A 26,037-nucleotide genomic window follows, 5' to 3' on the forward strand; every position below is an offset into this window, starting at 1 on the left:
CCAAATGCAGCATATAGACTAAAAAAACAGATATTTACTATATATACGTTATATGAAAATACAACTTTTTTTCACACTATTATTAAATCAGACTAAACTTTTCAACTTTTTAGATAATTATTCTACCACTCTTTTCAGATTCAGAAGTTTACATACACTAAGATTAGTATGACTTTGACCAATCTAGAAAAGTCCAGATGCTGATTTGTGAACCTCTGAATAATGACAACATCTGCGTTAAATGGAGACACACCTGTGGACTTTAAGGCAACACTTCAAAAACACTACTTCCTTATGTGGCATTGTGGGAGAACGAAAAGAAACCAATCCAGACATTAATAGAGAATTGTGGACCTCAACAAGTTTATCCTTGGGTACTATTTACAGACGACAAAAGGTTCCACAATTGCTTCAAACATATACACACATGTAAGCACCAGGGGAATCTCCAGTCATCATACTGTTCAGGAAAGAGACATGGTTCTTTGCCCCAGAGATTAAATGTGTGCAACAAGGAAAGAGTCATTATCCTCAAAAGCGGCCTAAAAAAGTCAGATGAAAGTTTTTAAATACACTAAGGGAGAAAGAACTACATTTTTGGAAACCCTGTACTGTAGTCTAACAAAACTAAAATTGAAGTGTTTGGACTTAATGACTACAATTACATTTTGAGGAAAAAGGCGAAAGCTTGCAAGCATGAGAATATTACAGCAACTGTAAAATAAGGGGTGGCAGCATCATGCTGTGTTTTATGCTACAGGAAGGAATGGTGGACTTCACCGATGTAATAGCATCATTAGGAAAGATCATCATGAGGAAATAAAAATAATTTTGATCACCCTGACCTCAACCAGGAAAACTTTAGGCGGTTTTAATGTGTTAATATACAGAATGTGTAAACATCTGGTTTAAAGCATATGTGTGTATATCGTATAGTACAGGTCCTTCTCAAAATATTAGCATATTGTGATAAAGTTTTCCATAATGTAATGATGAAAATTTAACATTCATATATTTTAGATTCATTGCACACTAACTGAAATATTTCAGGTCTTTTATTGTCTTAATATGGATGATTTTGACATACAGCTCATGAAAACCCAAAATTCCTATCTCACAAAATTAGCATATTTCATCCGACCAATAAAAGGAAAGTGTTTTTAATACAAAAAACGTCAACCTTCAAATAATCATGTACAGTTATGCATTCAATACTTGGTCGGGAATCCTTTGGCAGAAATGACTGCTTCAATGCGGCGTGGCATGGAGGCAATCAGCCTGTGGCACTGCTGAGGTCTTATGGAGGCCCAGGATGCTTCGATAGCAGCCTTTAGCTCATCCAGAATGTTGGGTCTTGAGTCTCTCAACGTTCTCTTCACAATATCCCACAGATTCTCTATGGGGTTCAGGTCAGGAGAGTTGGCAGGCCAATTGAGCACAGTGACACCATGGTCAGTAAACCATTTACCAGTGGGTTTGACACTGTGCACAGGTGCCAGGTCGTGCTGAAAAATGAAATCTTCATCTCCATAAAGCTTTTCAGCAGATGGAAGCATGAAGTGCTCTAAAATCTCCTGATAGCTAGCTGCATTGACCCTGCCCTTGATAAAACACAGTAGACCAACACCAGCAGCTGACACGGCACCCCAGACCATCACTGACTGTGGGTACTTGACACTGGACTTCTGGCATTTTGGCATTTCCTTCTCCCCAGTCTTCCTCCAGACTCTGGCACCTTGATTTCCGAATGACATGCAGAATTTGCTTTCATCCGAAAAAAGTACTTTGGACCACTGAGCAACAGTCCAGTGCTGCTTCTCTGTAGCCCAGGTCAGGCGCTTCTGCTGCTGTTTCTGGTTCAAAAGTGGCTTAACCTGGGGAATGCGGCACCTGTAGCCTATTTCCTGCACACGCCTGTGCATGGTGGCTCTGGATGTTTCTACTCCAGACTCAGTCCACTGCTTCCGCAGGTCCCCCAAGGTCTGGAATCGGCCCTTCTCCACAATCTTCCTCAGGGTCCGGTCACCTCTTCCCGTTGTGCAGCGTTTTCTGCCACACTTTTTCCTTCCCACAGACTTCCCACTGAGGTGCCTTGATACAGCACTCTGGGAACAGCCTATTCATTCAGAAATTTCTTTCTGTGTCTTACCCTCTTGCTTGAGGGTGTCAATAGTGGCCTTCTGGACAGCAGTCAGGTCGGCAGTCTTACCCATGATTGGGGTTTTGAGTGATGAACCAGGCTGGGAGTTTTAAAGGCCTCAGGAATCTTTTGCAGGTGTTTAGAGTTAACTCGTTGATTCAGATGATTAGGTTCATAGCTCATTTAGAGACCCTTTTAATGATATGCTAATTTTGTGAGATAGGAATTTTGGGTTTTCATGAGCTGTATGCCACAATCATCCGTATTAAGACAATAAAAGACCTGAAATATTTCAGTTAGTGTGCAATGAATCTAAAATATATGAACGTTAAATTTTCATCATGACATTATGGAAAATAATTAACTTTATCACAATATGCTAATATTTTGAGAAGGACCTGTATATTCAATCTAAAAAAAACCAGAATGGACAAAAAATCCAAATTTCATCAAACACAAGGAAAAAAAAAAAGAGAACAAGGGTAAAAACTTTCGATACTTTTAAAATCTGAAAACATTTGGGTTTCCTTTGTTTTTCCTAAGGGTGAGCTCTCATTCAATATCTTCATTGATTCTTCTGACACCGGTTTGATTAACTAAATTTTTGGAATACATTTACATTTTTACAAATATAATTGTATTATTTAAAACCAGGTAAATTGACATTGTGCAGAAATAACAAAAAAGGCAAATTCTTACAAAACCTCTGTCAAAAGAAATGTTTAAGTTTTCATGTTCATTTTTTATTACATTTTACTTTATATTTGTATTTATATAAAGGTGTAGATTATTATCAGTGAATTAGAAATTCCTCAAATTTTGGCTTCACTACTGATTTTTAATTGGTTGCAGGAGTTTACTGCCTCTAAACAAATTCCAGCTAGTCCTAAACATCATAAGTTACATAGTTTATCTTTCTGTAAAAGGATCTATCCTGCCTTATTCTTACCCAGTAAGTCAGGGAGACACATAAAAAATTGCAACTGACAAAGATTAATAAAAATGGTGCGTCAACTAAAATACGGAAGAAACACAGCAAAGACTGGTGTGCAAAGCTAAAGCCCCAAGTGGACACATTTTAAAAGCTATGCTGCAGGCCTAAAAATGTGTAAAGCAATTTGAGAATCCCCTCTTTTCTTTGGCTTCACCAAAGATAGACATTTCTAAATACTGACTTTTGTAAAGTCTACTGTAGTTTTCTGTGTTACTTTAGCTTCTTTTTCACTCATTGTCATATACAAGCCTGCTATTTCTGGTGCACCAGCACCATGCAAAGACACTGCAAAGCAATGTACTGTTTATGTCTGTTTCAAGACTTTCTCTTATATAACTGACCACTAATCTCTACTATAGCACTTCTATGTATCGCTAAATAGAGAAAGGTAATTTGTGTATGTTCATGTGTTTTTACATAAGCATGTGTGTGACAGCTCACACATGCACTTATTTATGAGCATATCACTTCCCTGTGTCATGCTAAATTACCCCCCTGCACTGCTAATCCCATTAGGCTAGCTCAACAGGCTAATAGGGGAAAGTAATGGGCCCAGCTATATGTATCTAGGGGAACACTAATAAGCCGTGACACCACTCCTACTGGTAATTACCTCAAACTAACCTAAACAAAGGAATCAACCCAGTCGGAGAAGACACACAGACAGTTCATCACACATCTTGCAATACACCACACACATGCTTTACATATTTACCCACTTATAAAGACATTTTGCTAACATACATTCCAATGTGACACTGATGGAGAACCAATGTGCATGTATGTATGTTCAAGTGTGCCTTGTGCTATTCTTTAGTGGCCTTGTGAATGTATGTGTAATCATCTCTCACTATCACTTTCATCATCAAAGTGACTGACTCTTAACCCTTCTACAAGTAGCTGTATGGATGGATTAGGAAAATGGTGATCTGCATGTATGCAAGTGTGTGTTGGTGTGTGCGTGGTTGTCTGGTGTGCAAGTGCTAGGGTGCAAAGCTTAATTAGTTTGCAATTGGTATTCATGCATGGTGACTGCAGGGAATGAGTTAATTGCAGTCCAATTCAAACGTTGACACACTTTCAAAGTTTTCCCCTCTCCCTGTCTCCCTGACAGAAACCAATGAGGGGCTACAGATCACATTTACTAGATGAGAGCCAGTAAGAGAGAAAATAGGGAGAGTTAGCTGAAGAGAAAGAAAGAAAACACAGAGAGAGTAGCAGATTAGACAAAAAGAATAAAAGAAAAATGGTGAAGTCAGAAAATTATTAGAAAGGAAATAAAAATTAAGAAAATACATGTACAGAAATCTGATTTTAACAGTAAATGGACTAAAGAACCTAAGAAGATAGCAATACTTACTATTATATAGTAAAGAAATATATTTTAGCATGTTCTCACTTTAAATTGTGTGTTTACCATTCTGAAAATGTCTTTGTTTCAAAGAGACTTTCCTAAACTTCAACGTTTTCTTTCTCTGTTTTTTCCATGAAGGCAATAATAAATACTTTGTTTTCAGATCTGACATCCTTGTGCACTATTTACCAGCACACAACAACTTATTGCTAGTGGTGTTGTAAAGAAGCCTGTTTGATGAGAAAGTTTTGTTTTGTGTTTGTGAGGCTCTAGTCTACTGTATACAGTGAAGGATTCATAGCCCAGAAAACTGTGTATAACAGATTTAATGAAAAACAGTTCAACTAAATCAAATATCAATACTAAAATGAATGTCATGATTACATGTCTCCAATGAACTAGCTGTATTTTGTTCAAATCCATTTCTCTAAAGACTTATACGCTAGGAAGGTGAAGTGTGTCACCAACAAACCTGATTCTTAGTCTAAACAGTATTTTTGCCAAATACTTTAGGGACTGTTTGTTTTAGCCCAAATGGCAGACAGAAAACATGTAAACATGTTTTTTCAAGGTATAGATACTTTTGTAAATCCATCCATCGTCTATACAAGCCTATCTATTCAGGATCATGGGGGGCAGGGGGGTTTCTGGGGTGGCTTGTGCCCATCTCCAGTGGGTCATTGGTTGAGAGGCAGGGTACAACAGGCACAGGTGGCCTGACACACAGGGCGACACACAAATGCACACACGCACTCATACCTAAGGGCAATTTAGAGAGACCAAGTAACCTAACGGCCATGTTTTGGACTGTGGGAGAAGCCAGAGTATCCAGAGAGAATCCACATATGCATGGGGAGAACACGCAGAAAGACCCCAGGCTGGGATTTGAACCCAGGACCCACTTGCTCCAAAGCAAGTGTGCTACCAACTGCAGCTCTATGAAGCCGTACTATATGTATGTATATACAAAAAACATGAAATTTACCACATTTAATCCTGCTTTTAGCTTTTTTGTATGCTTTAAAACACAAAAATCCAGTTTAAGGTAAATTGATTTGCTTATTTGACTTCTAACTATTATACTGTAATCAGCTCATAAGATACAGTACCTGAGGATCAAACAAAAAGTATGGGCGTCCGTTTTTTATTTGGATGGCCAAAAACTCCTCCTGATCTCCTGGAGAGAAGGCACAAAGCAGGAGGCCATCTGGGGACCAAGTCTTGAAACTCAGCTTAACACCTAGTGCAAAATTAAAATCAGAAATAATAAGACAGAGAGAACCAAGGAAATGACACATTTTCATACATTATATCTCAAACACCTAAGCAATGGGAAAACTGTTATTACAATAAAACAATTAATGCAATTAAAAAGCGGAATAATGCTTTTCTGTTAAATACTCCGGGCTTTGCTAAAGGTGCTTGTGTTGCAATTGTAATGATGTATCAGCTCTAATCTCAAAAGAAAGACACAACATAACCTAAAAATACATCCAGATGTTTTACTTTTTTTCTCTGAATGTTTTTCTAAAATTTTGAAACAACCTAAAAAGCTCTGTGGTGGGAATCAAAAATCAAGTCAATATTTTCTTACACACATTTAGAAACAGACAGTTTTGTGCACAGTCCTTTACGAAGTGTCAGCTAGCAGGTCAGGATTATTGAATTATTTTTAAAATATCAAAAACTACCAAGTACAAATGTTAGGAAATAGAGTTTGAGTCAATACTCTTTGACAATACACTAATATATCTGATTTAAAGTTAAAAAACAAGGAAAAAGAACTGTATGAAGAGCAAAGCTCTAAACGGACTATTTTCACTGTTAGACAGCTGTCTAAGATAATCCTACCACCAAGATACACATGAGGAAACTAGTCTTAGAAGACACGTCTACTTCCACACTTTTACCACCTCTCACTTGTGATCTCTTTCTTTTATCTCTTCCAAGATAGAGCCTTTCCTGTGTACATTATGAGATCAAAAAAGAGTTAGATTTTGCACTGACACTTTTACATTCATGAAACAGCAATAAGGGAACTGATAAAGGTTAAAAAGAAAGCTGAATACTTTAGGATCCAAACACTATGTAAGTCCATTGAAGGGTCCATTTGAATCTATGCTAAAAATCAATTAGAGATTTAAGGACATTATATTTCTGTGCCATTTTATGATACAGTACAGGTGATATAGTGCTTTTTGTATAATTAATGAAAGCCTAAACAGCTAAATATACATATACATAAATGACACGAATATCAATACAGTGAAATAAATAAACATTTTTAAGTGCAAAGAAAACCAAATACTTTTTTTTTTTTTTTTTGCTTGTCTGCATTAGTTCCAACAGTCTATCTGTATTTGCGTCATAGTAAAAACTAAAAACAAACTACCTATTCTTCATTTGTTATTCAAATATGGGTCATGATCACAGAATAAAGCCAGAAAATCTATAAAACCAAGGTGTATCAAACATAATAAAAGTGAGTTTTGAATAGACCTATCCTGAATCCTGAACCACAAAAATATATTTTTAGGAGAATTCTACATTAATTTAAGTCATACTCTATAGTATTTTCTCAAAGGTTGGAGTTAGAAGATAGATTTTTATATTAGGTCTTCTGGCGTGTGCTGCTAAACATTTACTGTCTCAAACAGCAGCTAAAAGAAACCAGGAGGTTTACCTAAACTAGATAAACATCCAGTAAAATGTGACAAATAGAACATTTATCATTGGACTATTTGACAGCACCTATATTCTAACACTTTATTAAAATCACTGTAAAGTTTATAGTAATATGTCATCGTAATATATTTTTAAATGATTTAAACATCAAACATTTCCATTTTCAACCACATCTGTGGCAGTCAAGAAAGGAAGCCAACAGTATATTGATCTATTGTAGCTATCAAAAATTAATTCATGATTCTTTTCAGTTGAATCCAATTTAACTGAAAACATTTTAATTCAAAAACACTTATTCATTTCAAAGGGAAATTAAATGTTGTGGCCAATTATAAACACAGTTATTTAAAAGATGTGTAAAGTTACCTCAAAATAAGTGGCAACACTAACAGATTTACAACATATAAAGCCGTTGCTACTGGACAGTGGGAGTCTGTCAGAACTCTTGTCAGACCTTGGCATTACATCACAAGGTTCCTAAAAGTGGTTCCCGCTGTTGAAACATATATATATATACTGTATTAACTTCATTTAATGAGGTTTTCAAACACATTAATAAAACAGAGAAACCTTTGAAAAACATGTTATGACCTCTTCAAAGCTTCTGCAATGTGGGAAACTAACGTAGCTTTATTGTAGTAAGACAGAGACCATTTAAGTCATCCTGCCTTCTGTCTTGTCATGTTACCATAGATCAGGGTTTGGATCTTAATCCACTTCTAGATCCATATAACAGCACAGACAGAGCAAGTTTGTGTCTTTGGGGAGTGTGTTTCAGCTCCGTCTATTTCCATAAAGAAAAAGGAGCAGGAACCTGTGAGGATTTGAACGAAGGCAGTTTAGGGTTAAACAGAAGACATTGTTTGCAAAATGATGATGGTGAATTGAATCAAAATGAAGAGAAGTAGGACAAGTAAAAGCTCAAACCTGCTCATTTTTCCCCAATTTCACGACACACACAATTGGACAAGAATTAGACAAACTAAGTGAAAACCTGTCAATTTTTCCTCACAGAAAAGATCATGCTACATATCACATACATAGGTTAAGGATCTCTACTGAAATCTTCAAAGTACACCTTTGTATGAAGATTCAGCTTGTATATCAGGTTGTCAATGTCAGTGCACATCGATAATAAATAAAATGCCTCTATCAGATTTTTACTTTCCCTCAAATTAATCCTACACACATTTAAGCGCAGAATATCAAATATAATATTATACCTTTTAAATATAAAGGATACACACATAATAAATAAGGTTTAAAGAATACTTCCAAAATTATTACACATCAGCTCCCCCCAAAAAATTATCTATTTTAGTTATATTTTATAACTTTCAAAGTGATTGTAGAATAAAGCAAAGCTAATAAACTGTTTCATGCATTGAACTTGCATTTTGTACTTTAAGGAGGTAGGCGTCATTTAAATTCATGACCTTGTCACAACAGAGAAGAGTGAAGTCATGACAGATACTTGACATTACATTACCCCCCTTTAACCATCTCTCTCTCTCCATCACACCTTCCTGATCTTTCAATCCTTCCTATCTTTCATCCTTTGCTTTTAACCTTACTCATCCTTCTTGTGACCTTTTCATTCTCCTTTTCCTATACCATCTTCCATCCCCTGAATAAGCTTTCCTTTGGGTGTCTTCAATTCTCTACTGTATTCTAATACAGTTTTCTATTCTAGTTCAGGCACAAACTTCCCCTCCGATTTGCCATTTTAATTCTAGTGAAAACTAATACCCAGACTAAAACTTTTACAAGTTTATTAGTAAATTAATCACATACTTACACTTAAACTATATGCCTGCTCAGACATTTCTGGCTGTGTTAAGGCTGCAGCCTGAAAAACACTAATGCTACCTACAACAACCAAAACCACTAAGCTTGGGTGCTATTTTAAAGGTCTGCTTCTCCATAAGTATGAGCCAAAGAAAACAGTGGCCAGTGCAGCACATAAAAAATTTCAAGTGATCATGAAAGTCCTGCAAGGTGTGCTCGTTTTACTTGTTAACTAAAGAACAGGCAGGATGAAAATCCTTACCCCAATGCCTGAGCTATGACACTGGAGAAGAAGCATTGACATCTGTGAAGAATTAACAGTAGGGCTGCGCAATATTAGAAAAACATGCAATATCCGATAATATGTGTTGCAGATAGTGTTGCAGTTTAAAATAAAATTAAAAATGAATAAAATGAGTAGTCTATTCAGCCACTGGAAGAAAATGGTTTACTATTTTCATCTCAACAACAGGGTTTTATTGAACAGGTTACTTTTGGCCAAGGTCTGCGGCTCTGGTACTGAAACACCTTAGCTGTAGTTGCTTATTGATTCGACTACCTTACCACTGCTTTACCTTCTAAAACTTTTTATGCTGCATTAAACAACACGTGTCAGCAAGTATATTACGCAAGTTTTAACAAACTGAAAATGCCTCTCGCCCCTAGACTGCTGGACAACCCCCAATATGGAATAATCGGTATAGAAGATGAATAAATGAATGAATTTCACTTTTGAACTGAATCACCAAAATAATTTTTTGATATTTTAATTATTGAGATAAAACTGTAATCTCACAAAAGGCTAGTTCCTTCAAATTACCAAGTATTTTAATAAAATGCAGATAAAACTGCTCAGAAATAAATTAATGACACTGCTTAGTTTTTCATTCATTCATAGGGATGTCATGTCAATTTTGCATTTCCCATTACCAACTTTTTCTTCCATCTGTTCTAACCTCTTTGTTCACCAATTATAACTGCCAAGCTGTAAGCTTCTCTTGGTTGCATTTTTCTGTGGTCAGAAGACAAGATGAGTCTCAAATAGTACTGGAAAACCGTGTTTACCTGCAGTCGCCATCAAAACATTTGGGGGCTAGGGTGTTCATGAAAGGGATAAAAAGGGCATGCCCATTCTGCGTCCTCGGGTTTGTGTGACCAGCCACGCTGCCGCCATGATGGCTTTCTTTTGCACACACACTGCGCTACAGCACTATTTCTTTACATTCTGCCTTGCTGATTCCATCCCCCACACGCACCAACAGCACACCAAACATTTACACTGACAACATACAGATTGATTATTTCTTATTTTAAATAAATGGGTTTAAAAAGGCTTAAAACTATTTTGGTGTCGTGTCCCCCCTTTTCTTGGTTACAGCTTTTGGGCTGGGTCGTAACAACTGTGATTTTGGCCTGTATTTAAAGTAAGGACAAATGGAGACACTCATTTAGACAATAAAGAAAGTACTATACATGTGCAGTGATCTCTGTGCTTTGGCAGCAGCAGAGAGATCATTGATCTTCCAGAGCTGTGTAGAGACACACCTGTCCTCAAACTTGCTAGTTTTACTTGCATCAATTAAAAGAAGCCAACAAGGCTGTCTGGATGAAATAAAATCTAGCAAAACCATTGGAAAAAGATTAAATAGAAGCTCTGGGGCCAGGGTTAACAGAAAAAACTATCATTCAGATAGTAAACAAAATGTATATGATAATAATAAACCATGTATAAAGGTGACAGACACGTAATCTCGTTTGATTTCATTGAATGTTTTATGGTGCCTTTTATGGTGGTAGGAGACCACGCAAGACCCTACTGCTTGTTGACAACAGTCTCCCCCCACTCCAACCCCAAACCCCTAAGTATCCCTATTGCATTCAGATTGAGGTGCAGGATGGGGCACTGCATGGTCCTGCAGCATGAATCCCACCTTGGACGCCAGCTCCCACGAAGCATGTACGAATTGACATTTGGTCAGGACTAAATCTTCAATGGGAGATGATTTGACAAGACCAAAACTGCATGGACACAAAATGTACTCGCCCAATCAGTGCCTGTCCAGGGTACACCCTGCCAGTCCATCACTGGGCTACATAGGGCAGACAATGCACACGCACACACTCAAACCTAAGGGCAATTTAGAGAGACCAACTGACCTAACAATCATGGTTTTTGAACTAAGGGAGGAAGCATGAATACACAAAGGAAACCCATGCATGCACAGAGAGAACATGCAAACTCCATGCACAGAGACCCCAGGCCGTAATTTGAATCCAGGACCTTCTTGCTGTACTTGAACGGCACTTTCAGGTCATGCCACAACATCTTAGCAAAAGTCACCAAAACAGTCTTGGATAATAAGATGTTTTTGGAAAATGTGAGAAGTGTCACTGTGTTCAGCAGTGGTTTTGGCCAGTCTCTTTCTTATTGTTGAATAAACACTAACCTTAACTGAGGCAAGTGAGGCCTGTAGTGTTTCAGATGTTGCTCTGGGATTTTTTCTGACCTCTTGGATAAATGGTTGATGCACTCTTAAAGTAATTGTGGTAGGTCTGTCACTGCTGGAAAGGTTTACCATGGTTTCACGCTTTCTCCATTTGTGGGTAATGGTTCTTTCTGTGGTTTGCTAAAGTCCGCAACCTGCTTTATAACCCTTTCCAGACTGATATATCAATGACTTTGCTTTGCATGTGTAATTAAAAGTCTTTAGATTCAAGCATATGTCTCCTTTTGAGACCTTCAAACCTACTTCAGACAAGTTGTATTTAAGTGGTTTCCTGTTTCTTCAGGCTTGATGTGGCAAGTGAAATTTGACTTTTGTCTCTTAATAATCATCATTTAAAAACTACATTTTGCATTTACTCAGGTTATTTGTGTCTGTTATTAAAATTGGTTAAACAATCCAAGATATTTAGGTGTGGAAAAAAAACTGAGGCAGTCTATACATTTCAGAAATGAAAGTGTTTATGATTGCATTTAACAATGTGGCTTTGAATTGTGTTTGAATCCTTGTGCTGGACAAGATGTTGGCCAAGCATGTCAAAGGTACAGCATCTACTGACCCTGCTCATGCTCCTTCCTTCACATATTCCCATAGGACTTGTGCTACTTCACACTGACAACCACTTTAGAGCCATCAGCAGACAAACCTGAGCATGCACCATGACAGGTGACTGTGTTGCATACACAGTACAATCAAAAACACTTTTCACAAACACACATACACTCGTGTGCACAAACACAGTGCACTTCACAAGCACAAAACACAACAAGCACAATATGCACAATAAATCCTGACAGAAACACATGCCCAAACATGTGTTTACATCAATGTTTTTCTCACAGGAGCTTCATGGGGTAATTCACAGATTTAAACAGTTAAACAACTATAGTAGCAACAATTAGATCTCATTTTTGCCTGAATTGTCTTGTGCTGTTTTAAAGTATTTATCCTGTCACTTTAAAATGCTGAACCCCCAAAAAACTTCAGCAGCTATTTCAGTACTTTTACTGTATGTTACCACACAATAATTTTGTAAATCCACCATCTTGAATAGGACAAAACAATGGCTAGACATTAATCCAAGTCTTGCATTGCCCTAACTAGATTCCAGAACTAAATCCAACAAAAATGTTTTGCAATGACACAAGGAAGTCTGGACAAGAGATATCCCAGTAATCTGATAGATTTGAAGAACTTTTGCAAGGTAGAATGGGCAAATAGGATAGAAACATTCTTAATTGTCCAACAGTCGGGAAATCTAGGTTCATCAGCGGCAAAGTAAAAAGCAAACAGAACCACGCAGGTACACACAAAGTACGTTAAAATAAAAACTATAAAAAGCAAAAGATAAGGGCAAATACTGTAGTTATTAAATATGGCATACTCAGATTAAATGAAAGGTGCAATAGAGTAGGGCATTTTTGAAAATGTACAAAATGCGTATGAATAACTGTGCAGAAAAAAACAACAACATACTTTTTACAAAAACAAACTGTGCAGATAACAGCAGGGCTGTAAAGACTTCATGAGCTTGTTGGGAGGAGGGATAGTGATAGTCTAACAGCAGTTGGGAGGGATCTGGGATAAAACTCCTTTGAGCACTTTGGATGCAGCAGTCTTTCACTGAAGGAGCTCAGCAGTTTAATGTTATTGATACACTCCAAATAACAAACAAATAAGTCCAATAATATTCAATTGGAATTGAATATTCCAATTAAGTAAAAAAATATTTTAGGATATATTACATTATGTGCGTGCACACTTGTGCTGGGTTATTGAATGTTTTTCTATTTTTAATATATTTCCTCTCCAGAGGTTTGTTAGTATTTCTGATGAATTCTAGATTATATGTCACATTACAGGTGGAAAAATATTTGAAGATTATTCATCATGGTCTGAATGTTTAAGTCTCAAAAACCTACAATTTCAACAGGATGTGCACACTTTTGAGAGTTATTGTAGCTGCTTTTTTTACAAGGCAAATGTGTAGCTACCATCAGGTCTGGGGACCCAAAGTAAGCTTGTTTAAATATTATTGGAAATATAAAAACCTTAATTACAAAATCCAGAGAATAATTTTAGAACAAAAAGGAAAATAATTAAAAGAAATAAAATAAAAAATCCTGTTACAAACTGTTATTCTTTCATTAAGGAAAGAAACGTATAAACATGTAGGGGATAATATTCATCCTTCCAATTCAGTTTTACTTAGGAAAATCATACAACTACTTAATAGGCGAAATTTAAAAACTGAGAAGTATCCAAATTGGACTTCCGCTTTAACTTTAATAACAGGCTTTTGTCAAATACCATGATTTGCAGCATTAAGAGGTAGAAATATTGAGCAATTTGCAATTTTGAGGTTTATTTATTAGTTCATATTGTTTAATGCTCATTGTTTCTCTTCTCTCTGTCTTAGTAAACAGCGGAGGTTGTGTGTAATCATCTACACAACATAACCTGAATAACTCCAGTCATGTTAGCTCTCTGCTGGCATTAATCAGAGCCTGGCATATTAATGAGAGCGCGGCAGCTAGCTAATTACACCCATAGATTCTGCAGCAGCCCATTAAATATACAAATGACAGAATTAAAGAGCCCAGCCTCTTCTGATTAATCTTTAAATGGGGAAAAACTAATGATGTCTGTGCAAACTTTCCCTTCACACGTTTTTCCCCGTCTCCTCTCAACGTCAGTGCATAGCAATCAATCATATTAATTAAGGAAAAATAATTTGTATCATTTAACATTTCCCTCTTCCTGTTCACTTGCTGCAGTGCAGTGCACTGTATTAGACATATCTGGAAATTATCCAAGTCTATTTGTTCTTTCATTTATTTCTTTTTTCTTTTTTTCTAACTATTTGTGTAATGTTTCATCTAACTTCATTAACTGCTGATAGAAGAAATACATCTGGATTAGCAAAAAAATATAAGCAGGATGTCTTCCCCATTCCAATTAACCCACTTCATGCCTAAAATATGAAGAATTACAAGAAGAGGAAGAGACACCCATTTCCATCTAAATACATTATTTTGCAAAGAACAACATATGTCACTCTTAACCGAGACCCACAAGGTCGTTAATTCAAATGTAAACATGAAGAGCAGGAAGTAATACTGAAGAATTATAGGTAAGATGAATGAACTAACAAGCATTTATGGAAACAGGCACTCAGAGGTTATTCATATCAGAGCATGATTACATACCGTTCTAAAGTAAGATGCAGTGTGACCAATGCTGACCTTAAGTACCTTTATTAGGCACTAAGAAACATCTTTAAACATAAGTGAACAGATTTAATTTATGGAAACATGCACTTGCAGTAATAGCACATAGAAAAATATCCTATTTAACCAAAAATAATTTTACCAAAGGGACCATTAAGCAACAGGTGAAAGGGTAAATATTATTGAATTTCAGATGGTAAGATTTGTTTTACCTTAAATAGGAATTACCATGCACAATATTGACCCTGCTCAAGGATGCACCCTTAACATGTTTAGGAAATAAAACTATCTGCATTAGGAAACAACAGATAAATAACAGCCCTGGGACAGAGGCTAATGTTGCCAGAGAAAATTGACGAATTGCTGCTCAATAAGAAAATTCAAAGGGAGCAATGATACCAGTGCACAATTTTTAAGGCCTATAAGCAAACTTTAAAATTAGAATAGATGTTTTAAAAATAGGTTTAACTTACTATGGTTAAAACTGTTATGGACGTCAAAGTTAAAGACACAAAACTACAGCAATTTAGTAATTATAAAAAAGTTGCAGTTGTACAGCTATCATTGCTTGAGTTACAAGGTTTCCACAAGATATCAACGATTGACAAGTCTCTCCTCTGTGATCAATTGACTCTCAAGGGGGCATTACACTGCATTACATTCATAATCCAATTTGGCTTTGATTTGTTCGCTCTTCCGTGCGCTTCTATGGGAATAATTGTCTGCAGATGATGCTATTAGTATTGACGGTTGTAAAAGGGCGACGGTTTGAAGACTGCCGACACATTGATGGTCCAGAATAGATCCGGTCTGAAAGTGATTGTCTGATCCATTACCCTTTATGAAGGAGGAGACTGGTTAGGGCGAAGAAGCATGTCTCAATAACAAAAATCATCATCTATTTGTTGCCAGTGTTCAAAGAGACTTTTTACCTCAGTCCCATAAGGACAAGGAAGAGATCAAAAATGTAATTTGTTGATTTGGGATTAAAGTACTGAACAAGAGTAATGAACGAGAGCCAAGATCAATGAGTAAAGTGATAAAAAAAAATAAGCAGAATAATCATTTCTAGTCCCTAAAATAGAAAAGAAATGTACTCCCAGTAGACAAATGAACCCAAATTATTAAGTTAACAGAAAAAAACAATATGTCTATGATTGTCTATTGATGTCTAGAGTTATATTTACAATTACATATAGACAGTAATTGGTAACAATGTGTTGCTGTTTATCAAATAGAAATGTGTCTGTTTTTAGTATGACTATGTGGCCATCAACAAGAACTTTATTTGTTTAATAGATATTGACTGCTGTGTGTAGGAATTAGAGATAAATAATAAATTGCATGAAACAATAACATTGTTACCAGTTTCAGAAAACTTGCTTGCCCAAAGATGCAACTAAATGTTTGACTTTTTTAACATGGTTTTAACGATTTCACGTTACTTAAACCTTAGGATATATTTTATATTTGTCTTCACAAACAAATATAACTGGTGATTCCTAGTTTGCACTGAAGAGTTAAGCAATCTCAAGTGGCATCAAAGAGTTTCGCATGCTCAAATCCTACTGATTAGTATCAGCAGTCATTAATTATGAGCGTCAGACTGGGTGATGTTCTCAGATGAAGCAGAACATGTTTGGCTGTGGAGCTCAACCCTCTAATGATGCTAGTAAACAGAAAGATAATTGTCCTTTAGGATTGACTGGGGAAGTCATTCTAAAGGAACGTTACTATACGACAGACTGCTGTCTGGACACAAAAATACATGTGTTTGCAAGTGTACACACAGGATGGTAAGGGTACTAAAAAGGTTGTGAATTTTAAATGATCATGACTTAAAACTGGACAGAAAACACAAAGGGAAATTCAGAACTCTAAAATGATATGTGGATGCTCTTAAACACACTAAAGGTTTGGCTAAATTATTTAATAAGACAATTTCTTACCAGTAAAGTCAGTGTTGTTGGGAAGAGTGTTACTGGGAAACTGGTAATAACCATTCCCTGGAAATCTGGTGCCTCTAACAACTGGCTCTTGAGGATCAGAGAGTGATACGTCTGTCCTCTCCACCTGTAAAACATAAAATATATACCAACAGAAGTATTAAAAATACATCATATTGGATAAAATTTATTACAGAAGCTGAGATGTTAGTAAAGGTTAGAAATGTATTTGCTCACCTTACTGATTTCGTTTGTTTTTGATTTTTTTTGGTCACACTTAAATGTTTCATTTCATCAAATACATTTTACAATAGACAAAGACAACCCAAGTAAATCCTAAGGACAGCTTTCAAATTGTACTTTCATTTTTAAAGCTCAGTTAGATTTCACACTCAGGCCTTCTTACTTTCCGATATAAAGAATCCAAAAGCCTAAATAGAAGATGTCTGACAACATAAAGGCAAAAGAAATCTCAAAAAAACACTTCATGTATTGATCTATAGAAATTCAAGAACAGATGGGGAACAATGTCACTGACTTTCATAAGTCTGGAAAAGGTTACAAAGTCATTTCGAAGGATTAGGGACTTCAGCGAACCACAGTAACATCCACTGTTCGGAAATGGAGAAAAGTTCCAAGGCCAAACCAACTGCAGACCAAAATAGGAAAACTTAACCCCATCTCACATTTGAAAAACATTCTCAAGACCTTTTGGGAAATATTTTTTGACTGGTGGGATAAAAGTGGAACCTTTTTAGAAGGTGTCCCGTTAATTCCAGCATACAACTAAGAGCATTGCAGAATAAGAACATCATACAAACATGGTGTTGGTAGTATGATGGCCTGGGGCTAATTTGCTACTTCAAGACCTGGACAATTTGATGGAACCATAAATTCTGCTCTCCATCAGAAAGTCCTGAAGGACAATGTCCACCAATTTGCTCCTAATCTTGCTTAAACAAATAGAAAGCCATCAACTTAGGCTGAATTAAAATAATTCAATAAAGAAAAGTAGGCCAGGATTCCTCCACAGTGATGTAAAAAAATCGTTAATTATTGCAGCGGACTGGTGCTATTAGGTTTAGGCTATACATAGGGCCAGGTGGGTCGAATAGGTTTTTTGCCTCCGTATTTTTATTTTTTGTATTTACTCAAATTATCTTTCTCTACTATACAAATTGTCTTGTTAAATTGGAACATTTAAGTGTGAAGTGATGTTTACAGTAGAGATGAACCAATTGCAATCGACCAATCAAACACCATTCATTGAATTCATTAAAACTAACAAGTCTCACCTTTTGCAAAGCACACCAACCAGCAGCAGGTACATTAATGCAGATTTTTCAGTTTACTAAAAATTTGTTTAACGTTGGAGACATGTTTAGATGCATAAATATGGAAGATTCTTTTATTTTAAGTTGGATACAATACAACAACCTCTATTAAAGATAATGCAGCATATTTATTTCTCAAATAGTTTATTTTTTTTCTTCTTGGAAAAAAAAATTTGAATCTGTCAAAATAAGAATTAGCCTGGGTAAAAACATTTAACCCATGGTAGAAATTCACACCAGGAAAAATGAACCTGGCAGGGAGGTAGTACATTTATTTGTTGTCAATGAATAACCTAATATATCTCTAAATGTTACAACCGTACTTTGACTTTGATTAATAAAGTTTCACAGTGAAAACTCTGTGAAATGATCACAAACTTGTGGCTACAGCACTGGGCTTTAATCACACCTGCAGCCATTTCACCTCTTCTCCCACCTCAAAAGCTATAAAACATGGAAGTCTGCATCAGCAAAATTCCTTTAAAACTCTATACAGTAACACCTTTATGAGGAGTTTGTAGTGACTTCATATAAGTTATAAAGTGCAGTTGCTGAGGAAGTGTTATTGTTTCTAGATTTATTGATAAAAATCACAGGTTTTAATTCCATGATGGAAGCTTTTCACATGCTTTCAACCGCTCAGTAAGACACAGCTGCAGAAGGAGGAGTTATTCAACAGCACTGTTTTAGACCTCACATTGAAAACTACTTTAAAAAAAAAAAAACAGTGGAAAAAAAAGGCCAGATTTCAGTTAAAGCATGCCAAAAGAAAACCAGAAATTGGTATTTGCCAGGAAAAGCCTGATCAGTGCATTTCTACAGTAGTTTGTGAAACATTGTCAAGGTATTACAAGACAAAATGTTTCCTTGAAAGCATGTAGAATCATTTATGGCAATTTAGCATTCAGATGTAAAAATAAGTAACTGAAAACGATAAATGCCTACTTTATGTTTATAGACACAAAATCCAGTCATAAATATTTTGTTCTTGTAAATCAGCTTGCGTAGCTGTGAGTAACATTTTGTAAAAAATATTGTAAAAAGTATTTATTCAAGTTGCAAATTTTCTTTGTGAAGGTCTCTTTACAGATACGCTAAAATCTATATGTAAAACTCTGTGCTCAAGTTCCCCAACTTGCATGAGAGTTTCAACTTATTATGAACCTTTTCTCTTGCCGATTGGTTAACATCATGCCAATCACAAATTTAACAGTCCAATCAGAGAACAGATGAGTTTGGCTGTAATGGAGGCCTTTAATTGAGTGCAGGTCCTGGATGGATACTACATTTTAACGATGGAGGACAGCGCTACCGCAACTGCGGCTGACGTAGGCATGACTTAATGGTTAAGTGGAACAACAAGATCATTGTCCAGATACATAGTTTTGAAAATCACGTACGGTTACTATACTCTGTCATTTTGTGAGGTGCAGATCAGAAAAGCTAGCTTGAACAGGAATAGTAACATCACTCCTCACATTGCATATGTCCAAATTTTTCCCTTGTGGTCTGTTCAGTCTGCTTAAAAATCACCACTGTCGAGAACAATGTCATCCGATATAAAACTAATCTTGACAAGATGTGTTGTTAACAGTTAGAACTGAACTGCTCTGAATCTACGTCGGCCCTGGCACTTTAAAAGTGACACTATTTAATACTCTGTCCTACCAAACTACACCTATAGGAACTGGTATACAGTACGCAAAGTCTGTTAATAAGTTTACCATATATCAAATGTGTTCTGAGACTTTATAGTTAATTCTATATTATGTTATTTATCTTAAAGTATGCTATGCTAAAATTGTGGGTCGTTTGTGTTGTCATGGGAATATTAAAGCAGTTGACAATTAGCCACAATCATCATCATCATTTTAATATCTAGTAAAGTAAGTAAAGTGCCGTACTGGTGAATAACAGATAAAATAAAAATTAAAAACAATTTTATAAAAAACCTTAAGCAATAAAATCAGCAATAAAATACAACAAAGACTGGCCTAATACATGTAGATTTTAGTATTGTATCTGTAAAGAGACCTTAAATGTAAAGTACAAATTAAAAGTACAAATCTATTTTACACACACACACACACACACACACACACACACACACACACACACACAAGATAAAACTCACACGCAGTTTAGAGAATTTGAGCACAAGTTTTACGCTTTAGTTTTTTTAGCTTTATATATGTAAACAGAGCTTAACAAGGAAAATTAGAATAAAAATAGGATAATCACCAAAGTTATTTGAGAGGTTCTCTGGGAACCCTGGATATGTGCACCAACTTCCCACAGATAGGAAAAGAAATGAGCAAACGCTGGATACCTGTCGGAGTCTGGGAGTTTGGTCATGTGTTGTTTTTTGCCTGCTTCTTACACTTACTCACCACTAGATGCCGCCAGGATTTCAAGGTGTGGAGGGTAGCAGGTGTTTCTCATCTGTAGTCATCTGGAGGAGTATAAGAAGGTGGAGCTGTCAGCACTCCAGTGCCAGAGTGTTTGCCTTTGTGGTAACTTCATCTGGCCATACCCTAAAGACTACAGGTCCTTCTCAAAATATTAGCATATTGTGATAAAGTTCATTATTTTCCATAATGTCATGATGAAAATTTAACATTCATATATTTTAGATTCATTGCACACTAACTGAAATATTTCAGGTCTTTTATTGTCTTAATACGGATGATTGTGGCATACAGCTCATGAAAACCCAAAATTTCTATCTCACAAAATTAGCATATTTCATCCGACCAATAAAAGAAAAGTGTTTTTAATACAAAAAACGTCAACCTTCAAATAATCATGTACAGTTATGCACTCAATACTTGGACGGGAATCCTTTGGCAGAAATGACTGCTTCAATGCGGCGTGGCATGGAGGCAATCAGCCTGTGGCACTGCTGAGGTCTTATGGAGGTCCAGGATGCTTCGATAGCGGCCTTTAGCTCATCCAGAGTGTTGGGTCTTGAGTCTCTCAACGTTCTCTTCCCAATATACCACAGATTCTCTATGGGGTTCAGGTCAGGAGAGTTGGCAGGCCAATTGAGCACAGTGATACCATGGTCAGTAAACCATTTACCAGTGGTTTTGGCACTGTGAGCAGGTGCCAGGTCGTGCTGAAAAATGAAATATTCATCTCCATAAAGCTTTTCAGCAGATGGAAGCATGAAGTGCTCCAAAATCTCCTGATAGCTAGCTGCATTGACCCTGCCCTTGATAAAACACAGTGGACCAACACCAGCAGCTGACACGGCACCCCAGACCATCACTGACTGTGGGTACTTGACACTGGACTTCTGGCATTTTGGCATTTCCTTCTCCCCAGTCTTCCTCCAGACTCTGGCACCTTGATTTCCGAATGACATGCAGAATTTGCTTTCATCCGAAAAAAGTACTTTGGACCACTGAGCAACAGTCCAGTGCTGCTTCTCTGTAGCCCAGGTCAGGCGCTTCTGCCGCTGCTTCTGGTTCAAAAGTGGCTTGACCTGGGGAATGCGGCACCTGTAGCCCATTTCCTGCACACGCCTGTGCACGGTGGCTCTGGATGTTTCTACTCCAGACTCAGTCCACTGCTTCCGCAGGTCCCCCAAGGTCTGGAATCGGCCCTTCTCCACAATCTTCCTCAGGGTCTGGTCACCTCTTCTCGTTGTGCAGCGTTTTCTGCCACACTTTTTCCTTCCCACAGACTTCCCACTGAGGTGCCTTGATACAGCACTCTGGGAACAGCCTATTTGTTCAGAAATTTCTTTCTGTGTCTTACCCTCTTGCTTGAGGGTGTCAATAGTGGCCTTCTGGACAGCAGTCAGGTCGGCAGTCTTACCCATGATTGGGGTTTGAGTGATGAACCAGGCTGGGAGTTTTAAAGGCCTCAGGAATCTTTTGCAGGAGTTTAGAGTTAACTCGTTGATTAAGATGATTAGGTTCATAGCTCGTTTAGAGACCCTTTTAATAATATGCTAATTTTTTGAGATAGGAATTTTGGGTTTTCATGAGCTGTATGCCAAAATCATCCGTATTAAGACAATAAAAGACCTGAAATATTTCAGTTAGTGTGCAATGAATCTAAAATATATGAATGTTAAATTTTCATCATTACATTATGGAAAATAATGAACTTTATCACAATATGCTAATATTTTGAGAAGGACCTGTATAGTCGTGCTGAAGCTCGCAGTTTTCTTACCCTTTCTTGTGCTCCTTCCTAGGTGACTTAAAGTCCAAGACTCAAAGCTCTTGCAACTTTTTAGCCCTGGCACCAGGTGACTTGAAGTCTAGCTCCAAAGCTCCTGCAATTCTCAGCCCTGGCTCCAGGTCCCTGCTTTGCATCCTGCCAAAGTCAAGTTTCAAAACTCCCAAGGATCAAGTACTAGCTGACAGCTCTAGGCCTCTGTCCTCCTCCAAGCTCACCCTGCTCACCCTCCACCAACCAACTACCCACCACCAGCTTCCGAGATTCTCATCAGGTAACCAAATTCACAGAATCAAATCGTCAAGATCTCATCAGAAACCTTACCTCAAGAAAGTCACCACCACTTTGGACTACCACAGACTCAGCAGCAGTCTCACAGCTCTGCCTGACTCGACATCCCTCTTCCTCATCAAACTCACCTCCATCCACAGTAAGCCAAAGCTTAAGATTGTTTTCCATCTGTTTCCAAAACATAATTTAAGATTACTTACCTCTTGCATCTCTCCCGTACAGTGTGCAGTTTCTAGTCGTGGTTCCAATTCCAGTATTCACCTTTTAAATAAACTTGTTAAACTTTTCTCCTGCCTCCTGAGTGACTCTCTGCATGTGGGTCAAAACAATTAAACAAACGATGACAGAACACTCAGGCCAATCTGACCCAGCAGAGGCACTTAGGAGGACACTAGCCGAACATAGCCACCAAATTCAGTCTCATGGATCCACACTTCACAACTCACTGGAACGTCATTCTAACCAACAGCTGGATCAGATGGCTTCACTACTACAACACACTCTAAGTATCCGGACATCCCAGACACCAGAGGGAGCTGTCGAGCCCTTGGTCTCATCCCCGACCTCACACCAGCTTCTGTATGTACGTGACGTCACTTCCCCTAACCCAGAGAAATTCTCCGGTGAGAATAGTAGTTGTAGGGGATTTTTGTTACAATGTACCCTGGTATTTAACCGTTCCCCACAGTCTTTCCCTCACGATGATACAAGAATAGCATTTATTATTGGACTCCTGACTGGCAAAGCACTCCGTTGGGCAGAAGCTAGGTTTACTGACTGTAACAATTTTGGTTGTTCATATGAGGAATTCGTCCAAGAATTTAAACAAACCTTCCCCTCTGATTTAGATCAGACAAGTGTGGCCCACTGCCTGATGGCGCTAAAACAAGGAAACAGGCCCGTATCTGAGTTCTCCATTGAGTTTCGGAAATTAGCAGCTGCTTCTAGTTGGAATTCATGTGCACTTAAGTCAGCCTTTTTTCATGCCCTAAATGAATCATTAAAAGGATGAACTGGCTATTGTTAAAGAACCTAAGACTTTGAATGAGTACATTGCTTTAGCAACTAGAATGGACAATCGGATAAGAGAAAGGAAGTGCTCATGAATAGAGCGAACTGTGGGAAGGATCCAATCCTCTGTCCCGTCTCAATTACCCCGTTCTCAGAAAGGTGTCAGTTCCTCAGAACCAGAGCCCATGCAGTTGGGACGTACACGGTTGACCCCAGAGGAGAAACAACGGCGCAGACAGTCTAATCAGTGTCTGTATTGTGGGTCTTCAGATTACTTCGTTGCAGCTTGCCCAATACGACCAAAAGAGAGGGTCCTTCACTTTTAAAGGGGGAGCTGACGGACCAGAAAATCAGCCTGAAGACCCCTAGACTAACTTTGCCTGCCACCCTTTTATTTAACCAAGACCAGTTAAATCTGTCTGCCCTCATAGATTCAGGGTTTGAACAAAACCTAACTGATCTGTCATTAGTTCAACAAGGTCACATTGAAGTGGAACCACTAGATCCACCTCTAGAGGTTCTAGCCTTGGATGGGAAAACACTCCACTGAGTCACTCATCACACTAAAACGATTGAGCTTATCATCTCAGGTAACCACCATGAGAAAATAAATAACATTCTTTGTTTATCCCATTTCTCAGAGTTCACTGGTCTCAGGATTTCCCTGGTTACACCATTACAACCGTCATTTGAACTGGAGGGAAGGTCGCACTAACTGTCTATCACTTTGTCTCCAGTCCGCTGCCTTGCCCCTGTCCCCTCAATTGGAGTCTGAGTCTGATCTATCACAGGTACCTGAGGAGTATTTTGACTTAAAGCAAGTTTTTAGTAAATCAAAGGCTTCTGCCCTTCCGCCTCATCGTCCCGATGACTGCGCTATTGATCTGCTTCCTGATGCACCACTCGCATCCAGTCGGCTATACAACATTTCAAGACCCGAAAGACAAACCATGGAAAAATAAATTTCAGAATCATTAGCTGCAGGTATAATCCGCCAGTCATCTTCCCCATTAGGAGTAGTTTTTTTCTTTGTGAGCAAGAAGGACGGATCCCTACGTCCCTGTATAGGTTACAGAGGACTAAATCAAATCACTGTAAAAAATAAGTATCCTCTTCCTCTACTTTCATCTACATTTGAGCCAGTCCAGGAAGCAACTAGATTCACCAAACTCCATCTCTGCAACGCCTATCACCTGGTTCGAATATGGCAAGGTGACAAGTGGAAGACAGCCTTTAAAACCCGCCGTGGCCATTTTGAATATCTTGTAATGCCGTTTGGACTTTGCAATGAATGCTCCTGCAGCATTTCAGGCATTGGGAAATGATGTGTTAAGAGACTTTCAAAACATCTTTGTTTTCGTATACCTAGACGACCTCCTCATCTACTCAAAAGATATTCCTGAACACCGTCATCATGTCCGTCTGGTTCTTCAGCGTCTTCTGGAAAACAGACTATTTGTAAAAGCCGAAAAATGTGAGTTCCACAGATCATCCGTTGCGTTCCTGGGCTTCATTCTAGAGGGTGGGCAGGTTCGCTCAGATCCAGAAAAGATCAAAGCAGTACTTGAGTGGCCCATTCCGGACTCAAGAAAACAACTACAACGTTTCCTGGGATTTGCAAATTTCTACCGACATTTCATCAGAAATTTCAGTCTGGTTGCAGCCTCTCTAACCGCACTTACTTCTACAAAGCCACAATTCCAGTGGACACCAGAAGCCGACACAGCCTTCTCACAATTAAAGGAGAGGTTTCCCAAGCACCCATCCTCACTCACCCAGACCCCTCTAAACAGTTTACTTTAGAGGTAATTGCTTCAGACACAGGCGTAGGAGCCGTGTTATCTCAATGCTCTGATCTGGATGGCAAACTTCACCCATGTGCTTTCTTTTCCCGCAGACTATCCAATGCTGAACAAAACTATGATGTTGGTGATCGTGAGCTTCTAGCCATTAAACTGGCTTTGGAGGAGTGGTGCCACTGGCTGGAGGGTGCAGAACACCTGGTGTTGGTATGGACGGATCACAAAAATATTGCCTATCTCCAATCCGCAAAACGGTTAAACTCCCATCAAGCTCGTTGGTCCATATTCTTTTCCTGGTTTAACCTATCTATTTCTTACAGACCTGGGGATAAAAATGTTAAACCAGACGCCTTGTCTCGCCAGTATTCCCGTGACAACTCAGAAAATAAACCGACCACCATACTTTCTCCTAGCTGCATCGCAGGTGCTCTAACCTGGGAGATTGAGGCCCTTGTTGACCAGGCTCTACGCTCCAAACCAGATCCCGGCATCGGTCCACCCAACTGTACTTTTGTACCTTGAACTGTCTGCTCCAAACTTATCCATTGGTTTCACACCTCAAAGTTCTCAGCTCATCCTGGCACCAGCCGCACCATACCCCTCATATCCAGAAGGTTTTGGTGGCCCTCCATTCATAAAGATGTCAAAGAGTATTTCAAAGCCTGTTCAGTTTGTGCCTGCAACAAATCTTCAAATCAACACCCGGCACGTTATCTTCAACCCCTCCAGATTCCCAAGAGGCCCTGGTCCCACATAGCCCTGGATTT

The 26,037-nt window shown here is 38.0% G+C and overlaps 1 protein-coding gene across 1 annotated transcript in view; it reads right to left on the reverse strand.

Moving 5' to 3' along the window:
• Positions 1 to 26,037, reverse strand: part of ush2a (Usher syndrome 2A (autosomal recessive, mild)) — a 360,158-nt gene that overhangs the window by 220,656 nt on the left and 113,465 nt on the right. The window contains exons 30-31 of the mRNA XM_047364117.1: positions 16,645 to 16,768; positions 5,598 to 5,728 (exon numbers count right to left, since the gene is read on the reverse strand). Of these exons, the coding sequence (XP_047220073.1) occupies positions 5,598 to 5,728; positions 16,645 to 16,768 (255 nt within the window). The remainder of the gene's footprint in view (positions 1 to 5,597; positions 5,729 to 16,644; positions 16,769 to 26,037) is intronic.

Source organism: Girardinichthys multiradiatus, chromosome 4 (assembly GCF_021462225.1).
Source record: "Girardinichthys multiradiatus isolate DD_20200921_A chromosome 4, DD_fGirMul_XY1, whole genome shotgun sequence".
Taxonomy (NCBI): domain Eukaryota; kingdom Metazoa; phylum Chordata; class Actinopteri; order Cyprinodontiformes; family Goodeidae; genus Girardinichthys; species Girardinichthys multiradiatus.